Source organism: Panicum virgatum, chromosome 9N (genome assembly GCF_016808335.1).
Source record: "Panicum virgatum strain AP13 chromosome 9N, P.virgatum_v5, whole genome shotgun sequence".
NCBI lineage: Eukaryota > Viridiplantae > Streptophyta > Magnoliopsida > Poales > Poaceae > Panicum > Panicum virgatum.
In genome coordinates this window covers 55,636,568-55,660,727 of record NC_053153.1, presented here as the reverse complement: position 1 = coordinate 55,660,727, position 24,160 = coordinate 55,636,568, and the positions used below count along the sequence as shown (strand labels likewise).

At 45.0% G+C, this 24,160-nt stretch overlaps 2 protein-coding genes and 1 long non-coding RNA gene across 11 annotated transcripts; 2 read left to right on the top strand and 1 right to left on the bottom strand.

Annotated features, from left to right (window-relative positions):
• Positions 1-485: 485 nt before the first annotated feature.
• Positions 486-4,705, top strand: LOC120689510 (tobamovirus multiplication protein 3-like). Its single transcript, XM_039971798.1, has 11 exons — positions 486-907; positions 1,136-1,226; positions 1,322-1,374; positions 1,470-1,562; positions 1,637-1,708; positions 2,209-2,281; positions 2,893-2,938; positions 3,311-3,374; positions 3,465-3,518; positions 3,624-3,701; positions 4,337-4,705. Exons 1-11 carry the CDS (start codon positions 740-742, stop codon positions 4,427-4,429), a joined length of 885 nt encoding a protein of 294 aa, XP_039827732.1. The 5' UTR covers positions 486-739; the 3' UTR covers positions 4,430-4,705.
• LOC120689508 lies at positions 2,961-15,645 on the bottom strand. 9 transcript variants are annotated; one of them, XR_005681287.1, is made up of 12 exons: positions 15,330-15,641; positions 13,991-14,722; positions 12,095-13,255; positions 11,643-11,970; positions 10,682-10,937; positions 10,423-10,600; positions 8,169-9,669; positions 6,266-6,327; positions 5,851-6,017; positions 5,638-5,711; positions 4,323-5,039; positions 2,961-3,336 (listed from the first exon to the last, which is right to left on the bottom strand). XR_005681287.1 is itself a non-coding variant. In XM_039971796.1 (7 exons), the coding sequence occupies exons 1-7, from the start codon at positions 15,525-15,527 to the stop codon at positions 8,626-8,628; spliced, it is 3,897 nt and encodes a 1,298-aa protein (XP_039827730.1). In that variant the 5' UTR covers positions 15,528-15,641; the 3' UTR covers positions 7,939-8,625. The 9 variants fall into 9 exon arrangements, 2 of the variants coding, with proteins under 2 accessions (XP_039827730.1, XP_039827731.1); XR_005681285.1 differs by having other exon boundaries at positions 4,251-4,439; positions 4,726-5,039; positions 5,638-6,017; positions 15,330-15,639; XR_005681286.1 differs by lacking the exon at positions 5,851-6,017 and having other exon boundaries at positions 15,330-15,639.
• LOC120689511 lies at positions 7,978-10,419 on the top strand. Its single transcript, XR_005681290.1, has 2 exons — positions 7,978-9,764; positions 10,082-10,419. It is a non-coding gene; the product is annotated as an uncharacterized LOC120689511 (long non-coding RNA).
• Positions 15,646-24,160: the final 8,515 nt, after the last annotated feature.

The following is a 24,160-nucleotide window of genomic DNA, read 5'->3' as shown; positions in this document are numbered from 1 at the left end:
TCCTGAAATTTTGCAGCAGATAAAATCCCAATAAAATGATAAATAGATAGGTGAGGAACGTGAACATCCAAGCGCAGAGGGATCCCACCCCCTCCACCTTCCTTCCATTGATCCAAGCGCACTAGCAAATTTTCGTCACCTCCCTAAATAAATAAATAAATAAATAATCGTCTACCTGACCACGACGCGTCCGAACGTCGTCAAGCCCAAGGCGACGAGCGCGGCCCGTCGGCCACCGCTCGGCACACCTGTCGCCGGCCCGCGCCAGCGCAGCGGAAAGTTTAAACTAATCTCGCCGAGCTGGACGCGAGCGCCCCGCTCCCTGCGCCCAGTCCGTGCGCCGCCCACTCGCCTTGTCACCTGTAGTGCCGTGGACCTGACCCACGGAGGGCGGCCGGGCCCTGCACACGTGTCCTGGCCCGCCTCCCCGCGATCTGGTCACCGCCCCGGTGGGCGTCACCCCCCGACCACGCGCGCACGCAACTCGAGGCCCAGGAGGCCAGGGCTCGAACCTTCTCTCCTCCTCGCCTTCGCCTCGGGGCTTCGCCTTCCTTCCTTCCTTCCTCCACGCGAACGAAACCGAAGCCCGAATCCAAATCAATCCTCCCCCACACCCTCCCTCTCGAGGCGCCCCCTTGTCGCCGAGGCCTGATCCGCCTCCCTCTCCGGAGACGCCGCCTCTCCTGGTGGCGTCGGCCCCTTGCCCCTGCCTGTGGGTTGGTCGGTCGGTCGGTTGCCGATGAGGGTGGTGCTGGCGGTGGAGGCCGCGGGCGCGGCGGCCTCGTCGGCCTCGGTGCTCAACGGCGCCGTGGACTGGTGGCGCGACGTCAACGAGTCGCCTCTGTGGCAGGACCGCATCTTCCACGCGCTCGCCGTGCTCTACGGCATCGTCTCCGCCGTCGCGCTGGTAAGCACACCCCCCACCCCACGCCCCCCTTTCGCTACCACGAACCCCCGTGCAGCCCGATCTATCAAAATTGCGCTATGAGATGGTGTTCCGCTCGATTGCCCGCGCTGGTTTGATCTGTGGGCGCGCAATCTTAAGGGAGCTGGGGGGATTGTGGGGGAAATTGAGAGAGGGGCGGCACTGAGAGGTCCGGAATTCTGAATTCGCGGTGCTTGATTTCTCTGGCAGGTCCAATTGATCAGAATCGAGTGCAGGGTGCCTGAGTATGGCTGGACGACGCAGAAGGTGTTCCATTTTCTGAATTTCCTCGTCAATGGCGGTGAGCGAAGCATTTCTGTTGTTTTGCTTTCATTGGCTTTTGTTGTTTGATTTGGTGGACTAATCGGTGTCAATGATTGCTCTCTCTGTTTGCAGTGCGGTCGGTCGTGTTTGTGCTGCGACGCAATGTCCAACTCTTACAGCCTGAGGTTTGTTTCTCATTTCATGATGATTCTATTCTATACTGGTGTGATGTATTTGTTGGAGGAATGGAGTGATGGTTTGAAGCAATTCGGTGCCACAGATAATACAGCATGTGCTTCTCGATATGCCTGGGCTTGCGTTCTTCACAACGTATGCACTTCTGGTGCTGTTCTGGGCAGAGATTTATTATCAGGTAGCTTGTCTCTCAATTTTCTGTATGGTTTCACAATGTCATCGCGCCTCTTAATATGTGATGTTGTTTTCTAGGCACGCGCGATGTCGACTGATGGGCTTAGGCCAACTTTCTATTGGATCAATGGTGTGGTCTATGCAATTCAGGTTACATACTAGACAGACTTGTCATTGAACTCATGTTTTAGGTTGAACTTTCAGAAAGGTTTTATTATGATGTGATGATTTTGTACGATGTGGTGATGGGCAATTTATGGTGATGTACCTCTGACCATTGACCACATCAGAATATGTGAGAGCCTTATAGATGCAAGCTACGAAAGAAAGTGGCAGTCACCAGGCTGGTCGTAGGACCCTGGTCATTTGTTCCAGGCCTGTATACCATAGTTATTAGCCTCTAACAAATCCATTTAGGTGCCACCAATGCTTAAAAATGTTCAGTATCTTAATTGTCTTTAGGGCACACATACTTGATATCAGGATCTTTATCTAAAAAAAGAATCCTTAGGGTCTTAATTTCATGCTGTAATTCTCAACTCTCTGATATCTTGGTATGTACTGGAATAGTCACACTGGCTTATTGTATATACTTTTTGATCCAAGACAAGCAAATCATTCTGTACTAATTTGGCGTCAATGAATTTCAGATAATTTTATGGTTGGTTTTGTGGTGGAAACCAGTTCGAGTTATGGTTATCATGTCAAAGATGTTCTTTGCAGGTAAGTATTGCTTCCTTTCCCTTCTGTGTCAAGCCATCCATATGGACCATTCATTCCTATATAATACTCCCTCCATTTTTATTTTACATGTCGTATTAGGTTTGCCCTAAGTCAAACTTGATTAAATTTGACCAAGTCTATAGAAAAATATAGCACCAACTATACTATCCAACATATGCAATATCAACATATATTTCATGGTGGATCCAATGAAATAAATTTGGTATTGTAGTTATTATTATTATTTTTTCTATAAATTCGGTCAGTTCGCCAAGTTTGACTTAATACAAACCTAATATGACATGTAAATAAAAACAGAGGGAGTATAAAAACGACAAGTCATTAAATCTTGGCATTCATGGAGTGCGGTAGATTTTCATCTCATGTAGTCGAATTATATTTAGAACTTATGGAAATCAATCAAGTCATTATTGGTAGAATTCTTTTTAGCAAATTTCAGAACCCATCTTCATAAAACAATGGTTTGCTGCATCTCTTATTTCCTTACTGCCTTACTGGTGTGGGCTGACTTGAAGACCCCATGTAAAGCTGCATTTAACTTTGTCAATTTGTTGATCTTTTCAGCTGATGACGTGTTATATGCTTTTCAGGTGTATCATTATTTGCAGCTCTTGGGTTTCTTCTCTATGGGGGAAGGTAAATTCTTTTCTGGATGCACTTTGCACTAATGAATGATATATTCACCACTGAAAACATGGAACTGTTCCTTACTCTTTTTAACGGGTGTTGTGTGCCTATATTGGTAAACTCTACTTCTGGACCACCTCTCACAGAAAATTACAGAATCATGCTTTGTAACAACAATTTTACAAGCAATACCAGGATATGTAGCAGTTGTTTTGTGCGCTTGCAATATATTGCTCATTGCATACTGGCATGCAGATATTCCCTGTAACAATACCCTTGTTCTTGATATTTGTAGACGTGTTCTACTATTCTAAGGATGCATGTAGTAGAGCTTAAACCTTCCCGACTGAGATGGCATCTGATGTTGTCATTTTTCCGCAGGTTATTCCTGATGTTGCAGCGTTTCCCTGTAGAATCAAAAGGAAGGCGTAAGAAATTGCAGGAGGTACACTTCGTTTGTGTTGGTCTGAAAACTTTTCAGGGATTTCTATACAAATTATGTGCTAATACTGTATGCTTGTATACCGTAATGCAGGTTGGCTATGTGACTACAATCTGCTTTTCTTGCTTCTTGATCAGATGCGTCATGGTAAGCGCTTGCATTTTCTTTGCACTAGTCTATGCTATTACCAATTTATTTTGGTACTTGGTAGGTAGGTGAGAGGAACCCACTAACTTCGCATGTATATTGCAGATGTGCCTTAATGCATTTGATAAAGCTGCAGATCTTGATGTTCTGAACCATCCGATCCTGAACTTCTTCTATTACTTGGTATGAATGTTTACAGTTAAGCTATTTGCCTTGTCAAGTTCTGCTTGCGTCAATCAGTCATTCAGTTTGCCAATTTTGCTATGACCAAGTGGCATTTGGATATTAAGATATGGACATAACTTATCAACATCCATGCATGCAATTGTTATAGTTTATTATGTAGTATTCTTCAAATCTTAAGCTATGTTGTTGTTGTTGTTGTATTCTTCAAATCTATATGTAGTATTCTTCAAATCAGTGATAGATATCATACAAAACCTAGACTTGTGCTAATATTAATGGTCTGCTTACTTTGCTTAGTTTCACCTTTGAATGGTTTTTGCTGAGTGAAGAAATGTTGTGTGCCTTACATGTTTAATCTTGAAAGAACAATACTCCCTCGTCCCAAATTATTAGTCATTTTAATTTTTCTAGGTGCATAGTTTTTTTTGCTATGTATCTAGATATATATCATGTCTGCATAGCAAAATCGATGTATTTATAAAAGCCAAAATGACTAATAATTTGGGACAGAGGGAGTAACTCAAAAGCATCGAAACCCTGATTTACCATATATCTTTAACATTTTTCACCTTCCAGTCCAGTAACCTGAGTTCTTTTTAATTTACTGACTGAATTCACCTACTCCATTGCAGCTGGTTGAGATCGTGCCTTCAGCTCTGGTGCTCTTCATTCTACGGAAACTGCCTCCAAACCGAGGGATCACGCAGTACCACCCAATCCATTAGAGAGCAGGCCCTGGGCAGACAGGCTGAATGTTATAGTCCATACAGCGTGGTAAATACAGGAAGGCAGTGTGAAAAAGCTACCACCCTTGCTCCTGCTCCCGAGCTTGCCCAGTTTTTTATACGAGGAAAGGTTTTTTAGAATCCCAGGTTGCTATTGTGTGTAAAAGTGCAAATCCCATCTTCAGATCTAGAAAATGTAACTTATATAACTTTGTTCATCTCAGTGCATATCATCTGTACACCACAGCAATTGTTTGCATGTTTATTTCGCAGTAACGGGTCTGTGCACAGCTCACCGAAGCAATGAAACTGTAGAGGAGCGTGATGCCTTTGAAGTTTTGCAAGAATATCGCTGTGCATGCCGATGAACGTACTCGTCTAACCAAGCACAACCCCGGCTGCATGCTCTAACAAAGGACGGCGCGCTGCCGACCGGGCGACGGGCGTGGCGTCAGCCTCGTGCACCCCAGCAGTCCGCGGCTTCCAGCGCTGCCCGTCCCCTGCGCAACCATGCAAGCTACAGCAACAGTTTTGTTCCTGCCTTCCTGGTGCTGGAGAAGGATGAACAGCCCCCGCCCCCCTTTTGTAGGAAAATCAGTAGCTGATTTTGCTGCAAGAGCAATGCAGGAAAGATGTCAGTCACTGAGATTGAGATTGAACAGGCATGCATTCTATGGTGTTGATGATTACAGAAATCTGCAGCAGATCAGCAAGACAATGGTATACAAACTCAATGGTCTCCATTGGCAGCAAAAATTCTGGGTTGTTTATTGAACAGCAAAAGGGACAGTAGCACTTGGAACAGAATTTTGGCATCAAGCATTTATAATATCGAACAGTAAAATTGACATCCATGTTTAGCAATCAGGATTTCATAGAATCTGATGTTTGAATCATATGCTGGCTTCAGTGCAATCAGGCAGGCTAGCCTGCCCATCATCACACAGTAGGAAAGCAAGGGAAAAGTATTACTGATTCAGTTCTAGTGACCAATCGACATCTCTGATCAAAACAAAACTAGCCTAATGATCCTGGAAACATATAGTGGCCTTAGAAATTGATCCTGGAACTAGTGAGATAATAGCTCTAGCTTTTCAAGCAAGACCAAGCAGCCACATCCAAGCTACTTGCTTGCAATATAATCCGAATTAACCACAACTGGTTCTAGTGAGATAATGAAATCCTCATGCTTGCCAGTGGGAACTGACCTCTTTTTGTTGGGAATGCTAATGGGAAAGTAGTACTTCTCATGCTTCATTTCCCTCTTCGTCTTCTGAGAAAGCTGCAGAACAGCCAGCAAACTGTCACTTGCAAAATGTCACCCATATATAATTTAGTGAACTAGTAGAAAAGAGCAGCAATCACTCAGAAATATGCATGGCAAGCCACTTCAGGTTCGAAGGGCAATGCAATGAACATACACTGATACAGTAATACTAATATGCAGTCCCAAAAGTTCAGGCTTCTAAAATCTCGTACACCATTGCGCAGTCATCCCATTTTTCCTGACAAAGCAAATACTAATGTGCGCCCAATAAAACATGCCCCAAACTGAACAGACAAGAATTGTGCAAATGCCTGAACAGCCCTGCAAACGGTAGTAAAATCATAGACTGTCAGCAATCTTCAGATTAGCTTCAGATTATCTGCGCAAGCATGATAATCAAACAGCCATACAGCCATGGAATTGCATACCTAACCTAGTCACATATCAATAACTAGATAGCCAAAACTTATTTATTCATCATGGGTGAATACTCAGTACCTTGTAGTAAGACTAGTAGTAAGATCAGTGAATACTCAAGAAATTATTCATCATGGGTGAATACTCAGTACCTTGTAGTAAGATTGGCAGCAACAGGGGAGGAGCCTGCAACCATTCGTGGAGTCGAATGCAACTGCAAAAAACAATGATGGAACATGTAGTAAGGCTAATCGATCCATGGTATACAGAAAAAAGAAAGGATCCTATCATATCACTCTATCAGATGGAACATATAGTACTCTTCTACAAGATAATAATCCGAAAACACTTCAACCTATAGCAGTATACAGCACTCTTCTACAAGATAATCCGAAAGTAGGCTATTGTTTTAGAACTCCAGCTCTAGCTTTTCAAGCATGACCAAGCTTTTTGTTTTAGAAATTACCAGGGAGGGACATTAATACCTTTCGCTTCTTCCCTGTTCTATGGATTCCTCCCTGTTCTTGACGATGGGGTTGAGGGACCTGGGAAGGGATGGGTGCTGCAACGGAAGTAGGAGTAGTAGGGCTAGGGGAAGCAGCAAGGAGGCCTGGAACCATTCTCTGCGACGGCATACAAGCGGACAGAGACGCCATGGCTTCTTGATGAAACTTGAGGGAGGGCGACGCGTTCTTGCGGTGGTGGTGGGTCGCTGCTGGAGTGACGCTCCGGTGGGTCGCCGTCGGAGTGGACGCTCCGGTGAGTTCTTGTGGCGGCGGTGGCTTGCGGAGGCGGAGGCGGCACAGGACGCGGCGAAGGGAGCAGCACAGGGCGCGGAGGGCGGCGCGACGGAGTGGCGATGGGCGCCGAGGGGCGGAGCAGAGCGGCGCGGCCGCGGAGGGCGCGCCGGCGGCGAGGAAGGAGTGGGGGGGCGCATCGGCGCGGAAGGAGGAAGAGGAGGGGGCCGCGCCGATGAGGGATGCGGGAGAGCAGAGCGGATCTCGCGGAGGGAGGAGGGAGGAGGCCGCGCCGGCCAGGAAGGAGGAGGCGGCGGCGCAAGTGGATCTCGCAGAGCCGCGGAGGCAGTACAGTACAGGCGAGCGCTAGGCGCCGGCTGGCTTTGCGGGCTTTACGGCGCCGCTGGGGACGTCTATTCATCGCTCTACAGGCCGAGCGCCCCCGCCCGCCCCCGCCGACGACCGCCTCCCTCGGCTTCGGCGGCCTCCGCCGCCGCCCTCCACCGCCGCCACACTAACTGAGCTCGCTGCTCAGCCGCCGCCTTCTCTTTGCCCCCGCCGCCGGCACCGCCCACCGGGGGTCCTGCCCCGCCCGGCCGGCTGCGCTCCCGCGCCGCCTCGCCCTCCGCCGGCCGATCCACAGCCGCCGCCGCCCCCGGCTCTCCTCTAGGTCCGGCGGCCATGGAGCCCGCCCCACCCCTAGCAACCCGGAATCCTAAAGCTCCGCCGCCACCCCGGCCGCCGGCGACCTCGCAGGCCGCCGCCCGCACCACCAACCACCCCTGGACCCCAGCAACCCCCCTCCCCTAACCCCGGCGCCAACCACCATCGCGAGCTGGAGGTTGAAGAAGCACAGTGCGCACGGGCCCACCTGCAGAGCGCCGCCTCCCTTCTGCGATAGGTCGCGTTCCAATAGCGCATGCGATGAATAGCCGCTATGCGGGGAAACAGCGCGGATCTGCCCAACAGGCTTGCGGCAGACCCCGCCCCGCTTGCATCCCTACGGGCAGGGCTGGTGCTGGCTGCAAACCGCAGAAAGGAGGTGCCCGGCAAACAGACAACAAAACAGGTGATCACAAGTCTCAAAATTTCTCCGTCAAAGCAGCTCGAGGGATAAGATGTTTATCCTGTCAAAAAACATTCACATTCTCTTTTGGTGCAATTCTACACGCTACTGCTCATGCAGGTTTCGGCCAAAAGATCTACACACTACATGCTTTTATACACAGGTTTTCTGAATGCTAGGGTTACAAGACTATATAGCCTATACAGAGCAGAAAAAAAGGTAATAAACATATTAAGATTCAGAAATGTCTACCTATCTGATTCTATAGTTTCAGGTTTATTTCTCTGTTGTCCTGCTGTTCTGGCGAAGTTTCTGCTCCACGCAAGTCTGTTTCAGTTCCTTGCTGCTCAGGAACAGGCAGTTAGTTTCAGTTCCTCGCTGCTCACGAACAGGTAGTTGTAAAGCAGATCCAGAACTGCCATCCTGAGCCTGATGGTGCATCTATGTTCCTGTTTCACACAAGGCAGTTTCCATCCTTGCTTCTCAGGAACAGGCAGCTCGAGGGATCCTTCAGAACAGCCACCACGAGACTGAGTTGGTGTAGCTGATGCTTCTGCTGCACACAAGTTTATTTCTGCCCCTCCCTACTTGGGAGCAATCAGTCCGTGCGAAACTGCTTCAGAACTGCCATCCTGGAACTGATTTGCTGCATCAATGCCCCTACCTCACACAAGTCTGTTTCCATCCCTCTTCGCTCAGGAATAGGAGGTTAATGAGATGCTTCAGAACTTTCGTTCAAAGCCTGAGATGGTATATCTGATGTTTCTGCTTCACACAAGTCTATTTCCACCCCTTTCCGCTCAGAAACAGGAAGTCCATGAGAAAAGGCACCAGAACTGCTGTCCCACGTAGTACAATGAGATTGATCTGCCCTTTCAGGTGTTGATTTTGAGTCACCCTGGACAGGCAAACTTGATGCTTCAGCTTTGCACCCATCTGTCTTCACCCCTCCCTGCTCAGGAGCATGCAGTTTGTAGGTGAGCTCTCCAGAGCCTCCATGATACTCCTGCCCAGGAAGTTGATCTGCACATTCAGGTCTCATTTTTCTGTTGTCCTGTTGTAGTGAATCTGATGATTCTGCTTCACACCAGTCCCTCTTTGTCCCTCGCTGCTCAGGAGCTAGCCGTTTGCACAGTGCAGTTTCAGAAGCACCATTTTGCACCCAACTGCGACTACGAGGCTCTTCCGTCCGATGGTAAACATACCGTTCACGCCATCCTCCCCTACCTCCCCTCTCAAGACAGGAAGGTCTTCCTCTGCCTCGACTGCCAATTTGACCATGTGGTTCTTGTCGTTGAATACTGCTGAATTGCCTGTCAACTCCATATGACTGGAACCTTTGTTGGAAAGAACTGCTCTGGTACGGATAAGTTACCACGTTCTGGGACTCTGGATAAACAGTCCTATTCTGATACTCCCTGTTGCAGTAGCTTCTTGGATACTGCCATGCATCAAGAACACTATTTTGGCCATGTGATTCTTCCATATGGGCTGATCTAGGAGTATTCCTTCCATTACCTGTTTGAGAACTACTGTGCAGTGGCTCATAATACAACCTGCCGTGGGGTTGGGGCCCAAGATTCTGTTTGGACCATCCTCGATACCCTTCCAAAGAACTATGCTGGTCACTTGAAGCTCTGACTGGAAGTGGAAGCTCATTCCATCTTCTTGGTGGGTCGTTCCTGACAGCCACCATATCGGGCGTTGATGACCAAGACAGCACTCCATTTCCAAGATTTGCGTGGTTATTCCTCTGACAAAGTGCACAAAGAATAATTGTAAAGCATTTGAGTCAACACTCGACAGAGCTTTGCAAGCAATATGGTTTTACGCTGCAAATCTTATGAGGTAAAATTTCCTCCTTTTCTTTATGTAACTTGTAGGGTGTACTACGATTTGAAAAAGCCTTCAAAAGTAAAATATGACCATTATTTTCCTTCAGACCACATTATCAATTGTTAAAAAATCTGTCATATTTATAGATACATGAAATATGAATCTAGAGGTACAAACTTTTAGATACTAAATATGTATATAATATATAATTTGGAAAATTGTTGCTCAAAAACTGTAGACTTTGACCCTTTTCAAATCCTAATACACCCAACATAAATAAAAGGAGCAATATATCACACTCATCTCTATACTCCAATTTCCCACTCCAGGATGTTTCAGGAAGCTGTGTCAGGGCAGAGCGGCACTCTAACAAGATTAGCAGAAAGGATCTGACTGTGCAAGTTGGTGACCCTCATAATGCCTTTACACTTGAACAACTACTCCTATCTGTATCCTCAAGTGAGTAGACTCAAAGAGGAGCAGGAAATTATCACAAACTGTTAGTATAGGGATGTACTAAGTAGTTGTAGAGTTCACTCTATACGATTTTGTTAAAGAGGACAGGAAATTATCAACAATTATCAAGGTTGTAAACACATGCCTAACAAACAGGGTATATGGAGCTCTTTGTCTCACAAAAAAAAATGAGAGGATTTAGATTGCGGAATACCTGTTCTATTTGTTTCCGTGGCTCAGGCTTAGTTACAAGCATGACTGCCTCTGCTATGTCCTTATCAACAAAAGCATCAAAGAAGCATCCACGTCTTTTTGAATCACGGACTAAATCAGCCCATATTGAATTGCTTGCCAGTAAAGTGGTTCCGTTTCCGAGGATCCAAAGGCAGTACCTGTGACAGAAACATAGCAACTACTGACTTGAAATGGTAGTGGGAATGGTGTGTTAACATCACCAAACTAGTACAACGTACTTTGCTCTTGTCAAAGCCACATTAATTCTCCCAGCATCAGATAGAAAGCCTACTTTGCCATCTTTATTGGACCGAACTGTTGAAATCAATATAATATCCTCCTCACCACCTTGAAATCCATCTATAGATTTTACTGTAACAGATAGAAAGTCATGTTTCTCAAACTTTCTTCCAAGTCTATCTTGCAATGCGATTACTTGGGCCGTATAAGGAGATATTACACCAACACTCGTCCTCTGCTTTTTATCAGAGCATTCTACAGTTGTTTTAGACAAAAAAAATACAAAACACTAGTTAGCTTTATTCAAAATCTGGAGAATAGATAAACCTAGTTCATAAAATATTCCTTTCAGAATATTGTTTTAACCGAAACAGAAACATGCTCACCTGATAAAAATAAAAAGAATGAAAAACATGATGATCTTGGTAGTAAGCAATGAAGAATGGTAAACATACGCCTAGGCTAGGATGCATGTGCAGCTGTGTGCTAATTGAACAAATGCAGAGACTAAAAATTATAAATGCATGTTACATTCGTTAACGGCTGCATGGAAATCCAATATTTTTTACTCTAGTAAATGAAGAGGTAATCTCCTATTTTTATCATGTATACTAACACAATAAATATGTAAATTTCCCTAAAAAATTAAATATGCAGACATATGGCCAAAGTACAAGGTCAACCACTTCTTTCCATTAGCAACAGGACAAAGGCCCACCTGTACGAAATATTGATATTAGTGGAACGATAAAATTTTCAGTATTACAGGTCAGACATGACACTATCAATGACCTATTCCATGTTAAAAGGTTATCGAATAGCCTACTGTCATCTTTCAAACATACAGAACACTTTGTCAAACATTAGTAAGTACTAAGTAGTGTTCTCATGGCATCAACCTAAATGTTAGTACTTAGTTCTTTCAGCATGTTATGTGAAGGCTGATGCCTTGAAACGTACCTTTTGCAAGTCTTTCAACTATATTGGCTGCTGCAGCAACCTCAGCCATATTCTTGGAACTCTGACCAAGGCTATCAAGCATCTCCATGTCATTTTCAATATGAATGAACGAATAAGAACCAAAAATAGGACCAGGGAGATAACTCTTGACATAGGTTTCCTGCTTTACAATGGGACCATCTGAAATCCGATGATCATAAAAGTTGGCATTTGGAAATTTGCTGATGCAAGGGTGCATTCTATATTGCACTTCCAGCAAGTGCTTGCTGTAACCCATTGCACACAGTCTCTGATAGAGGCTTCGTCCAAAGTCAGCATCTTTAGCAATCTAGCAAGTCATAGCGAGGCTGTATGAGGAACTATAGAAATCTAAAAATGATTACTGGTAACAGAACATGCGGATGATAAAAAAAGAACATGATGTTCAAAATAATCTCATAACAAATTTATACCTTGCTCTTTACCAATGATGATAGCTGGTTTTCATCCCCAATTAGTAAAACATGTTCTATCCCATGGAGCAATAGAGGAACCAGTGATTCACATTCTTTTAGCTGAGCTGCCTCATCAATGACTAAGATGCTTATAGGCTTCACACTTTGCAGTCTGAACAACTCAAATGAACCAGAAGCAGTGCAAAATATAAGCTTAGCATGTTTCAAACATAAGTCCCGGATTGAAAGCTCATTGTCTTCACAAGGAAGCTGCATCTTCGAAAGAGCCATAAGAGTTTTTATGCAAAGATTTTTAATGTCCAAAGGGCTATCTGAAGAAATATCACATTCATGAAGATCATCAGCGGCGTCATCTATCAGGTCATCATGACTACTAGAAGAACCAGGAAGTTCATCAGCAGGCTTGAAGATTGTAAAAAGAATCTCATCAGAGACATCATCTGCGCTCAGCAACTGCTGCAATTTTTCAACCAAGCTTTTGGCGAGCATCATCCTATCAAAGTTCTTGCCTAGGGAACCCCTTGGTAGATGGTAACAGAATGTATTGATGCATCCTGCCAATTCCTTGGCTAAAGCACTGAATCTACTTGTAAAATACTTCTTAAAGGTAAGGTTGCATGCATTGCTGCGTCCTTGCTGTATATCTACAGACATTCTGTACCGGGAAATGCAATTTATTAGGAATGTTATGACAGAATCCACGCAATACTTCCACCCATTTTTTCGGTTGAAGCAGCTCAACAACTTCTGGACACGATCATCCAAATATATTTTTGTCAAGAACTTGCCCATTTGCAAACGGTCCTTGTTACCAAATAAAATGATGTCGCCTAATGAATATTGTTGTCTTGAAGAGAAGTCCCCAATCAGCTCAAGAAGACGAGAAGCTACTTGCAGGACAGCCATGTTAGTTGGAGCGCATGCAAGAGTTCTTTGTTCCTTCGTCAGAAGCATTTGTAGCATCACTGCAACTGTTGTAGTTTTACCTGTGCCTGGTGGGCCCCAAACTAGCCCAACAGAAGATCTGTGACTGCATTCACTTGCCAAAATGCAACTTGCTACTGCATCAAGCTGTGAGTCATTCAGCTTAAAGTTGCATAGATCGCCCTTGATTTCATAAAGTGAATTATTGCTGCAGTATTTACAATGTCCAGGAGCCTGGAGCACCATTTTGAAAACTTCAGAGTTCAATGAACAAAAGACAACAACATAGGAGTTCCATAAACAAATGACAACTAACGACACACAACTGTGGGATTGTCTGAACAAGGCATGCGGCACATTCATTCAGTGACATATGAAGTTGAAACTACTTAATAAAAAAAGTTGGCAATGTCAATGAAGGCCCTGATGTTCAAAATGATGTTGTGTAATATAACAATAGGGGATGCATATTGTGGTAGTGTAATTATAGGGAGGATCAATTCCAATCCACAATTGCAATATACAGTTAATTAGACTAATTGCTCGGAAGTAAAAAAAAAGATAGGGTTTGATTTCATTAATCATTTCAAATAATTTGAGGTAGTGTGTGACATTCTTGGAATCATTTATGAAGCTCCTAAAGGCACATATCAGTAACATCGGGATGTTAATTAAATGAAAGAATAAATGCAAGTTTGTGAGCAGCAGTGAAACCAAGATTCCAACGTATAGTTCAAAACTATGCAAGTATCTAAAGTATAGATAGATATTTGCTCCATTACGTAAACAATGCAAACTAGAAATTCTTATAAACTTTATTCACATCTCATAACAGATATATAAAAGAAAAGGCAATATATGTGATGATCGAAAGCATACTATCCTTTTGCCAGTCAGATACAACTATGCAACCTAACATGTATACTGCAAACTAGTCAAGGGACTTAACATTGTAACTGAAAAACTCACATAATTGTTTCTGCCCAACATGCTATGGATGATATTTGAATCCATTGTCAAACCCCTTCGAAGCACAACCCAAACACGGTCATATGTTACCATATTAGTTAGGAACATGGCACAGAACGACCATCGCCTTGATGACTCGTGTGTCTTTGTCTCATTTTGTCCATGCTGTCCACTGCACTTTTCAGCTTCGGCTCGTTCTTTTCGGACAATGTTGTGGGCAGATGAGTATCTAGATTTTGAAGCGACTGCTTCTTGATCTAGCATATCCCAAGACTCATCCAAACCTTCAGAATACGACTTATCATACTTATTAACACCCATTTGTCGACGTTCATCTCCTTGTGCCCCAGTCTCCATCAACCGTGATGCCTTAACTGTCATCTTATTGCCCTTAACCTTACTGACCCACACAATGACACATGATTTGGACTGTCTGAGAATATCATATTGATTTGTTGGTCTTGTTTCTGAAATCAATAGCACATCTGCAGCTTTTGGCTTATAGTTATCAATCCCACAACCATGAGATGTTCCCCTCCATCTGCCAAGACTGATCTCGAATGATCCCTTCCCTTTCCTCATTGAATTGACAGAGAGCAGATCTGCATATGGTGCATTAGAGATGTCCTCCATGCTTGAACACATATCATCCCTGACCTCTTCTAAAAGTGGCCCAAAGAACGATGTCATGTACTGCTCCATGGTGTTAAATGTCTCAGGTATCTTCAACACCTGTAAAAACATTCCACTTCCATGAATGCACAGATTTTTTTTTCCCTAGGGGTTTGCAAGAAACCAGTCCATAAAACTTATAAGGCAGTGTGAGCGCATTCAGGAAATTAAGTCCATAAATCTGCTAAAGAATATAAGAAACATTCTATTCATAATGTAACAGAAACATTTTGACTCCAATCGATAAATACCATAGGCAGATAAGGTGAATGAAATGTAAACATTCAGATAGCAGGGTAGTTATAGCCTATGTCAGTGGCACTGTCTAAACCAAACCAGGAGGCCTAGATGTTCTCTCTCAAACCTAGGTGCAATTCGAACAACAGATAATGCATCATCCATAAATCATTCACTGCTGGCGCTAAAAAGAAAAATGAATTCTAAACCAAATTCTCCACCTACGCAAAATGGGGGCACCCAAAACGGCACCACCTATACCTAAAACGGCCCAGGGGACGGGGAGGAATCCCCCATTGACGCCCGAAACCCCAAACGCAGTTCATCAGATCCGCACGGATCATCCGCTACGCACGCACGCCAGGCGCCCAGCACCGATCGGCCGACCAAGAGACGCGGAGCGCGTATAAGCAAGCAAGGGGCTCCTCACCTTTTCGCGGAGCAGGTCCTTGTCGAGGATTTGGTCCACGGACCACGAGAGCACCACCTCGGAGAGGCTCTTTCTCCGCCACCGCCACAGCGCGTCCCCGGGGCCGTCCTTCCCCGGCGGCGGCGCAGCCTGGCGCCGTTCCTCCTCCTCCTCGCCGGGATCCTCGTCGCCGTCGCTTGTGCCGCGCGGGCGCCGCATTTCGCCTTCGGCCCGGCGACGAGCACGCGATGGTACGACCGTACGAGACAACGGCCCGGCGCTCCACGAATCACGAATTGACGATTGGTGGGGGAAATCTGGGTTGGGGAGCTGGGGACGGTTTGGTTTCGGTACGAGGCGGAGAGCCTGTAAGTGAGATTACTGACAGTAATTTAAGTGTAATTCAGTAATTTAAATGTGCCCGTAAACGTCTCTAGCCTATTCGCAGTGGAGATTTCATTGTATGATTTCATAGAGCGACATGTCATCTAAGTACATGTGAGTTTATGAATGAAACAAGATCTTTCAATATAAAATTTCATTTTACGATTTCATAAACTAGCGTGATTATGCATAACTGCATGAAATAAAACTCTATAGCCTCTCGTACAAATTTCAACTTTTTGGAAATAGTTTATACACAGTTTTATCACGCTGAAACTTCTTCCTTATTTCTTTATGAAGTCAGTCTCAATGCAAGTGTTATCAGAGTGTCATGAGTACTAAATATTTAAAAGCAGAAATACTAAGTTGGCAAGAAAATTAAGAGAAGAGACTCGAGTCACCATGATCCCCTAATGGTTTGATTGCCAAGCCAACGACTAGGAATGAAAATAGACGGAAATGGATGGGAAAACCGCTTAATCATTTTTTTTCGTTTTTTATTACAGGAAATGGGAGCGGGAGCGAAATAGCCGGGTACAGAAGCGGAAACAGGATATAATTATTATGAAAACGGGCAGGAATCGAAAAATCTGCTACAATGCATTATTATTTATCACCATTCATTTTGCATGAATATAACACTAGACACTCCTTTACATAATCTAACTTTTTTAAGAAATAATCAATGTTTCTTGTTTCCTACTATTAAACCGTGAAATACATGTATTGATGTTGAGAAACATATATTGATGTTGAGGAACATAAGAGGATATATGGTGTACCTATTTTTTTGGATTTATAAATACAGGACTAATACAGGATTATCTCGGCCAAAAAGGGAATCCCGCAAATATAGACGAGATACGCCTCTTCCCGCTTCCCGTTCCATTTTCGTATTTTTCTGTAAATACGAAACGAACGTGATAAATATAGAAATACGAGCGGAACGTTTCAAAGGTGTGGCCGGTAGGATGACAATTCAAGAGTTTGACATGATTCATCACTTTTGTTTCTCTCTGCATATGTTATTGAGAAATGGTGGAATGGCCTATCATGATTAAGTATAATATGAGCAACAAAGTTTCAGCCGTAACGTCTATCATATCATGATTTATGAGTTAAAATTGTCCTTTCGTCCATCCTATGAGATATATTGTGCTAAATTATAGTATAGGTCTTGCTTGGGTGCAAAGTACTTTTTTTACTTTTAGAAAATTACTATAATTTTGTAAAAAATTCAGTTTGGAGAAGCGGTTGAGTGTTTGGATGCTACAAACTTTGTAGTGCAGTCTCTTGGAGCTTTTAATACTCCGCCAATGGTTTTTCAAAAAAAAACTCCACCCATACGACCATACCTCTTTTTTTTCTAAACTGTACTTCAAAAATTACAGTTCTTGATAGTACGGTTTCTTAAATATCCATTTCTTGATACTACGATTTCTTAAAACAATATCCAATTGGCACTAAGTTTCTACCAACAACTAGTCAAATTAATGTATGGTTAGTTCTCAAATAGTTGTATTATAAATTTAAATTCCAAAGTATCCTTGTGCTAATCTACACAAGTATTTGCCTGGAAATTGATTCACAATGGCTTAGCCACCCAGGCAAACAAAAAATCAAGGCGAATGGAGCACCTAAGCAATTGTCTTCTCTGTGGTGATGATCGAGAAGACTGCTACCATGTGGTCATGCAATGCCCTCATGCAGTGAACCTACACGCAGCTATGAGATTGAGATGGTGCCTCCCAGCTGAGCGAGAACTGAAGTTTACTGGACAAGAATGGCTACTTGGGATTGTTGACACACAACCCGTGGAGCAGGTTGCATGCCTCCTCTTAATCTTCTGGCGAGCCTGGTTCATACGCAACGAGCTCACACACTCGAATAAGAAATTATCACTTGAAGGGTCAGTTTCCTTCCTGGAAAACTACTGGGAGACATTGTGTGGCATTCGACAGTAGGACCCTCCTGACGATAAAGGCAAGAAGCCAGTTGGCTCTATGCCGAGAACTATTGAGGAGTTGGGGAGCATGGTGCCTACGAGATGGTCAGCCCCTAGTAAGGGGTGGATTAAAATTAATGTGGATGTTGCTTTCAAGAAAAATGGGGATGCTAGCTTGGGAGTGGTTATCCGGGATGATGCTGGAAAAGTTGTGCTATCAGCTTGGCGTGTGGTGGCCAATGCTTCAAATGCAGAAGAGGTAGAGATCTTGGCGTGCAAGGAAGGTTTGACTCTTGCTGTGGAGTGGACTCCCTGTCAGACAACTCTAGAGTCAGATTGCTCGTCGGCGATTAAATACTTATCCGATTTGGGTGAACAAAGAACACCTTCAGCCTTCGTTATCAGAGAAGCAAAGAAACTGGCGAGTACACTTCCTGGGATAGTATTTAAGCATGTAAGGAGAGAGCAGAATTACGTAGCGCATGAATTAGCACAACTTGCTAGTAGGTTGTTCCATAGTGCAGTGTGGCGCAATCGCTATCCAGTTTGTGTTGAGCCTTTAGTTGTTCAAGATTGTAACTCTGCCTTGAGTAATTTATAAAGCTCTCTCTTTACCCGCAAAAAAAAAATCTACACAAGTAGCTATACTGTGGAATTACTAAACAAAATTTCAATTATAACTACTGTGCGACTGCTCTGGTTATGGACTCATAATCTACTCTTGTCTTGATGACTTTTCGTTTCATAATGCACCTGAGATAAACGGACGTCAGGCACATCCTCGATCCAACCGTGCTACTGATGAAGTCTATTACCAAATTGTAGTAATCAAACCGACCAAAAATAGAGCGCGACATAACGTCATTTGCACCTGCAATGAAGAGTTCTTTTTAGGACACAAGCTATGAAGAGGTTGACTAGAACTATACAGAGAACAGCCGCATTCAGAGACAGGCCCAGAATCCAGGAGGTGGGTATTCAAAATTTCAAAAGGTGTAGCCCAAATTTGGTAAATTATAATGATAATTTTTTAAGAAATATCAAATTTATCACTAGTCAGCTCACCTTGTGCTCAGACTTGATTTGGCTCAAGCCAGCTTCTGCTTGCTCGTCCATGCCCCATAGGGCACGAACTACTGGAGCGGCGGAGCTGTGGAGGCCCTGTCACCGTGGCGAAGCAATAGTGCCGCACCCTGGCCACACAGCCCACACCGTGCATGCTCGAGCCTTGCGGCCTTGCCTAGCTATGGCGCCAGCCTGGACGCTGCCCCTACTGCCATCCGTCTCCACGGCCGATGAGCCCCTATCTCCATTTGTCCGTTTGGCCTCGTTGCTCGCTCGTTGCCGAGATCGCTGATTTGAGGAGCTAGGGTTGCGGTCTTGCAGCCGGGGATTGGAAACCGAGGGACCGAAGGGGCGCACGGGCGCTTGGCCTAGCGGTCAAGCTGGCTCACTGGCTACTTGACCGCTACTAACTGCTAATGGGCCTGTGGGCCATCGGGTGGGAGAGGGGTGGGACGTGGGCTGAGCATGAAGCAGAAACTAGTTTGAAAACTTGTTATGTTGTGTAATATTCATATTTTGCTTCATATACATATGATACACTAGATGGTATTCAGTTGAATACCCTTGGTATAATATAGGCCTGCCCCTGCCGCATTTGACCTCACACGCTAAATATCGGGACTCTCGAGTCTTCTTTCCCATTGCTACAGTACCCAGCAGCGACTCAAGGGCGATTTCTCATCTCCGCCGATTTGACCGCTAGTCACCTCTTGCGCCCTCGCCGGTGTTGAAGGAGGAGGGGAATCGAACGAATCAGCGATGGATCAGCCTTCCCGGTGGCGGCGGTGAGATGTGCACGGCGTCGGCGGTGGTGTCAGACCCGGGGCAGCGGGACTACTTATAGGCATAGAATGTTCTAGAGTAAGGGATAACTCATGGATGTACCTTACCTCTCTTGTAACTACCCGAATAGGCGTAAAACTAGCTGCAGTATAAAGGAAACTACCCGATTGTGTTGTAGTAGGACTCCAACTATACTCGGCTAGGATTTTCCATGTAAACTTGTCCCCCCCCCCCGATATATAAGAGCGGATATGGACCCCCTCAAAACATCATCAACACCTAAGGCAATACAAACAACCACACAGGACGTAGGATATTACGCAACTCGCGGCCCAAACCAGTCAAAATCTTTGTGTTCCTTGTACCATCGAGTTCCAGAGCAGTCGATTCCTACCTACAAACTTTACTGCTAAGGGTATCCCTAAGCAAGCTTGGCGGTAAACACCGACAACTAGCGCGTCAGGTAGGGGATTCGGCGAGTTCATCGGCGAATTCGATGGCCGGATCTTGCGACGCCAACAATGTGCCCAAGGGCACAACTCTCGTTTTCAGTTTCTGGGCCTGTACAGCTGACGGATCGGGCCGCTTCTCCAGCCACCTTGTCACGCCCAACTCGCCTAAATCGAAAACCATCTTCCAATCCACCGACGTCTGCGAGACCGCAGATCTCGACGGAAAACGAGATCTACTCGAGCTCAGTTCAGATACTACAGGAAACGTGTCAACTCCAACTCGAATTCATGAGTCAGTCGAGTCCGAGACAAACTCTGATTCTGAAAAATTTCACCTTTCCGAAACCCTCAGAAAATACATGGCTTATCTCAAGTCAATTAAACACCCCAAAATCGTCAACCATAAACTACTCGATGGAGTAGATAGGGTCTCACGATCAATAGAGGGATGCATCAAGCTTGCACAATCTACTCTTAGCTCATCTAAAACACAGCAGAACCCAGAAGCATTAAACCCACCACAGGAACGGTCGGGCGATATACTCTCAGGGATCGATCGAGTAGATTCTACGCTCGTCGACTGCATTAAGATGGCTGAAAGCACTTTGCAAAACAAGAAGCAGAATTCGGGAGGAGGAATCTGCAGGAGATCTAGAAAGACAAACCCCCGGCTTGCTCGGATGGGACCGTCTTCCTCCAGGAAACCTCAGAACCCTTCACTGAAAACTGCTCACAGCTGGATTCCTAAATCAACTGACACCCCCGATTCCTTATTCGATCGGGATTTCGATCAGTTCATGAACAGTCTCAACAACGTTGAACCATTCGATGACCTTGAAGACTGGTCAAACAATGTCGACTTGTTCATGGATGCCATGGACCATCCACCCCAGAATGCTGATGCCCTCTGGGAACTGGCCAAACTTAAAATGGAAAAATCCAAAGCTCCTGAACAACTTGGCAAGTCGATATTCGACAAACCCTGGATTAAAGAGCCAGAAGGATTGACCCCCACACAATCATGGCTATATTGGATGAACGAGAACGCCCTCCGTGTGATGGGCATCCCGCTTCTCGCTCACCCAAAGCACACATATTCCAAAATCGGTGGCCTAACCGATTCTGACTCCGATTACTCTTACGACTCAGAGGACGAATTGGATAACCTAATCCAGTACAGCAAGAAAGTCGAATCTAACTCGACTAAGAATTCCAAGTCCGATCAGGACTCCCTTCCAAACTTGGTCATATATGCAACATCGCAAGGATGGACAGTACGCTCGAAGGAGACACAAGATCCTAAGGCTTTGAGCTCCCAGCCGACAGATCTTCCCTTTCAGCAGAGCATCCCGCTAGACCCGTCTTCAAGCAAACAAGATCAAGAAATTCAAAATCTTTGTCGTGAAATCCTCATGGTTCACATCTCTGAAGTCCATCAACCAGAGGATGACTCCGCGGAGCGTCTCAATCTCGACGACTACAATTCTGATGACTTTGACGAGTATCTTTCCGATAACATGGAAACTACTCCCCCCACGGTCACAGAAGTCCAAGCTACTATCAAGCAAGACCGCATGTACATCCTCCAGCAGTAACAGTTATTGTTCAATTGGAAGAGCAGCATGCAGCAGAAGATCTCTACGAGCGTCGTCGCCTGCTTAACCAGAAAAGGGCATTCAGGCGCCAGCGCCTCGCTAACCGCCAGCAAGAACAGCAAGGCGACAACTACGACTACTCCAACAGCGACCTCCGCAATGTGATCAACATTGGTCGTGACACACGCAACGTCACCATCTCAAGGAGAAAGGAGCGTGAGGAAATAGAGGCATACAACCCTTCTTCCAACTACCGCATCCCGGCACATGCTTCTGCATCCTTCAAGAAATGCAAGCCAGCAAGTACCCTTCCCCAGGGTAAACCTCGCACTAAACACCATGGAGAAACATCTCTCGGCGGAGACAGGATCAACAAAACGCTCCTACACAAGTGCTTCATGCACCCAAAGAGCTCTCACATGATCTTCGAGTGCAACTCACTCCGCAAGGCCCTTGGGGTGCACCAGTAAAAGAAACTTTACCTAAAATCTAGTCGACTCCCATGCCGATTAGTTTACCCCCGAATACTTTTTCAATTATGTAAACCATTACTCGCGTCTATGGGCAAGGGGTAGATCTCAAGAGTCAGAGTCTGTCATTTTACAATTGCTGTAATCTCGACAAGTTTTCAATAAAAGTTGATTCCCTCATAAATCGACTACTTTGCTCTCACTCATCTGATCTACACCCCATCACTAATAATACTTTGAAAGCTCTGCTCGATACTAGAGCGGCAATCGAGTAGTTTCCTATGGTTTACCTTGAGTATTCTTACGACAGTTTCATCTTGGGTAACCCGACGGGGTTCATCCTAACAAATCTGTCCTAAGAGTTACTCTAGTCCTTGGTTAGGACACCCTACTCGCTGGCTCGAGTAGGTTTTGGATATTCTTATGACGGTTTCGTCTTGGGTAACCCGACGGGGTTCATCCTAACAGATCTGTCCTAAGAGGTGCTCCAGTCCTTGGTTAGGACACCCTACTCGCTGGCTTGAGTAGGTTTTGGATATTCTTACGACGGTTTCATCTTAGGTAACCCGACGGGGTTCACCCTAACAGATCTGTCCTAAGAGTTACTCCAGTCCTTGGTTAGGACACCCTACTCGCTGGCTCGAGTAGGTTTTGGATATTCTTACGATGGTTTCATCTTGGGTAATCTGACGGGGTTCATCCTAACAAATCTGTCCTAAGAGTTACTCCAGTCCTTGGTTAGGACACCCTACTCGCTGGCTCGAGTAGGTTTTGGATATTCTTATGACGGTTTCGTCTTGGGTAACCTGACGGGGTTCATCCTAACAGATCTGTCCTAAGAGTTACTCCAGTCCTTGGTTAGGACACCCTACTCGCTGGCTCGAGTGGGTTTTGGATATTCTTACGACGGTTTCATCTTGGGTAACCCGACGGGGTTCATCCAAACAGATCTGTTCTAAGAATTACTCCAGTCCTTGGTTAGGACACCCTACTCGCTGGCTCGAGTAGGTTTTTGGATATTCTTATGACGGTTTCATCTTGGGTAACTCGACGGGGTTCATCCTAACGGATCTATCTTAGAAATTACTCCAGTCCTTGGGTAGGACACCTTACTCGCCTCGCTCGAGTAAGCCCGGGATATTTCTAAAATATTTTTGTCTTGGGTAACTTGACGGAGTTCATCCTAACAGGCTTATTTTGGGACATTCTACTCACTGGTTCGAGTAGTTTGTGGATATTTTCATAAAAAGTTTTTCCCACTTGGGTGACCAGATGAGGTCTATCCTAACCGGTCCACTTTGAAAACTATCCCAGAATCCAAGGAGCCTAATTTAAGCTCCAGATTCTCTAAAGTACTCGATATCAATCTCCCGCTTGCTCGAACTACTGAAGATGTTACAACAAGGACCCGCTGCCCTGTGTGCCTATTCAGGTTTCTTCCCCATGATAGGGTCGCCAAAGTTCATAAGGTGTTCCATTTTCTCCTCGTACTTAGAGTAGTTGTCGAGAGATCCCTCGACTGCTTGGACAACCAAACTCACAGGAGCATTGCTCTAAAACAAAAACATCTCTTCTCAAAAGAAATGTCCGATTGGCTACGGCCCATATATTGATTTAGCAAAGTGCTTTTCCCACTTGGTTAATCCCGCGGGATTCAATCCTAACCGGTCAGCACAAGAGTTCTGATTAGAACCACATCACTCGACTCTACTCGAGAATACTCTGCCTCTTGAGGCCATTATGGATACAACTCTTTGTACCCACTATCAAGAGTGAGTAGGCGCGATGCCGACAGAACTCATGCCTTTCGAGTATCATTACTCGACATATAAAAGGATTGCACAATCCTTCCATAAAACAAGTACTCAACATTACACAAATTTAAACATTTGTACATAGTACTTTTGGATCACACACCAAACAATTTTACGAACAGTTCAAGGAGATCCGGACTTGTTCAAGGTCTCCACTATCTTGTCCGCTACGGCGGAGGTCTCTTGCAAATACTGATTGAATTGATCATCAGTGCAATCAGCTTTCGCGCCTTGCCCAAGCAGATCAAGTGGAGTACGTGGCCAGTAGGACTTTACCAACCCGAGTACATGTCCCACGTACTGTCTGGTGGTTGCGGAGACATTACCTTTCAAAGCTTTCGGGT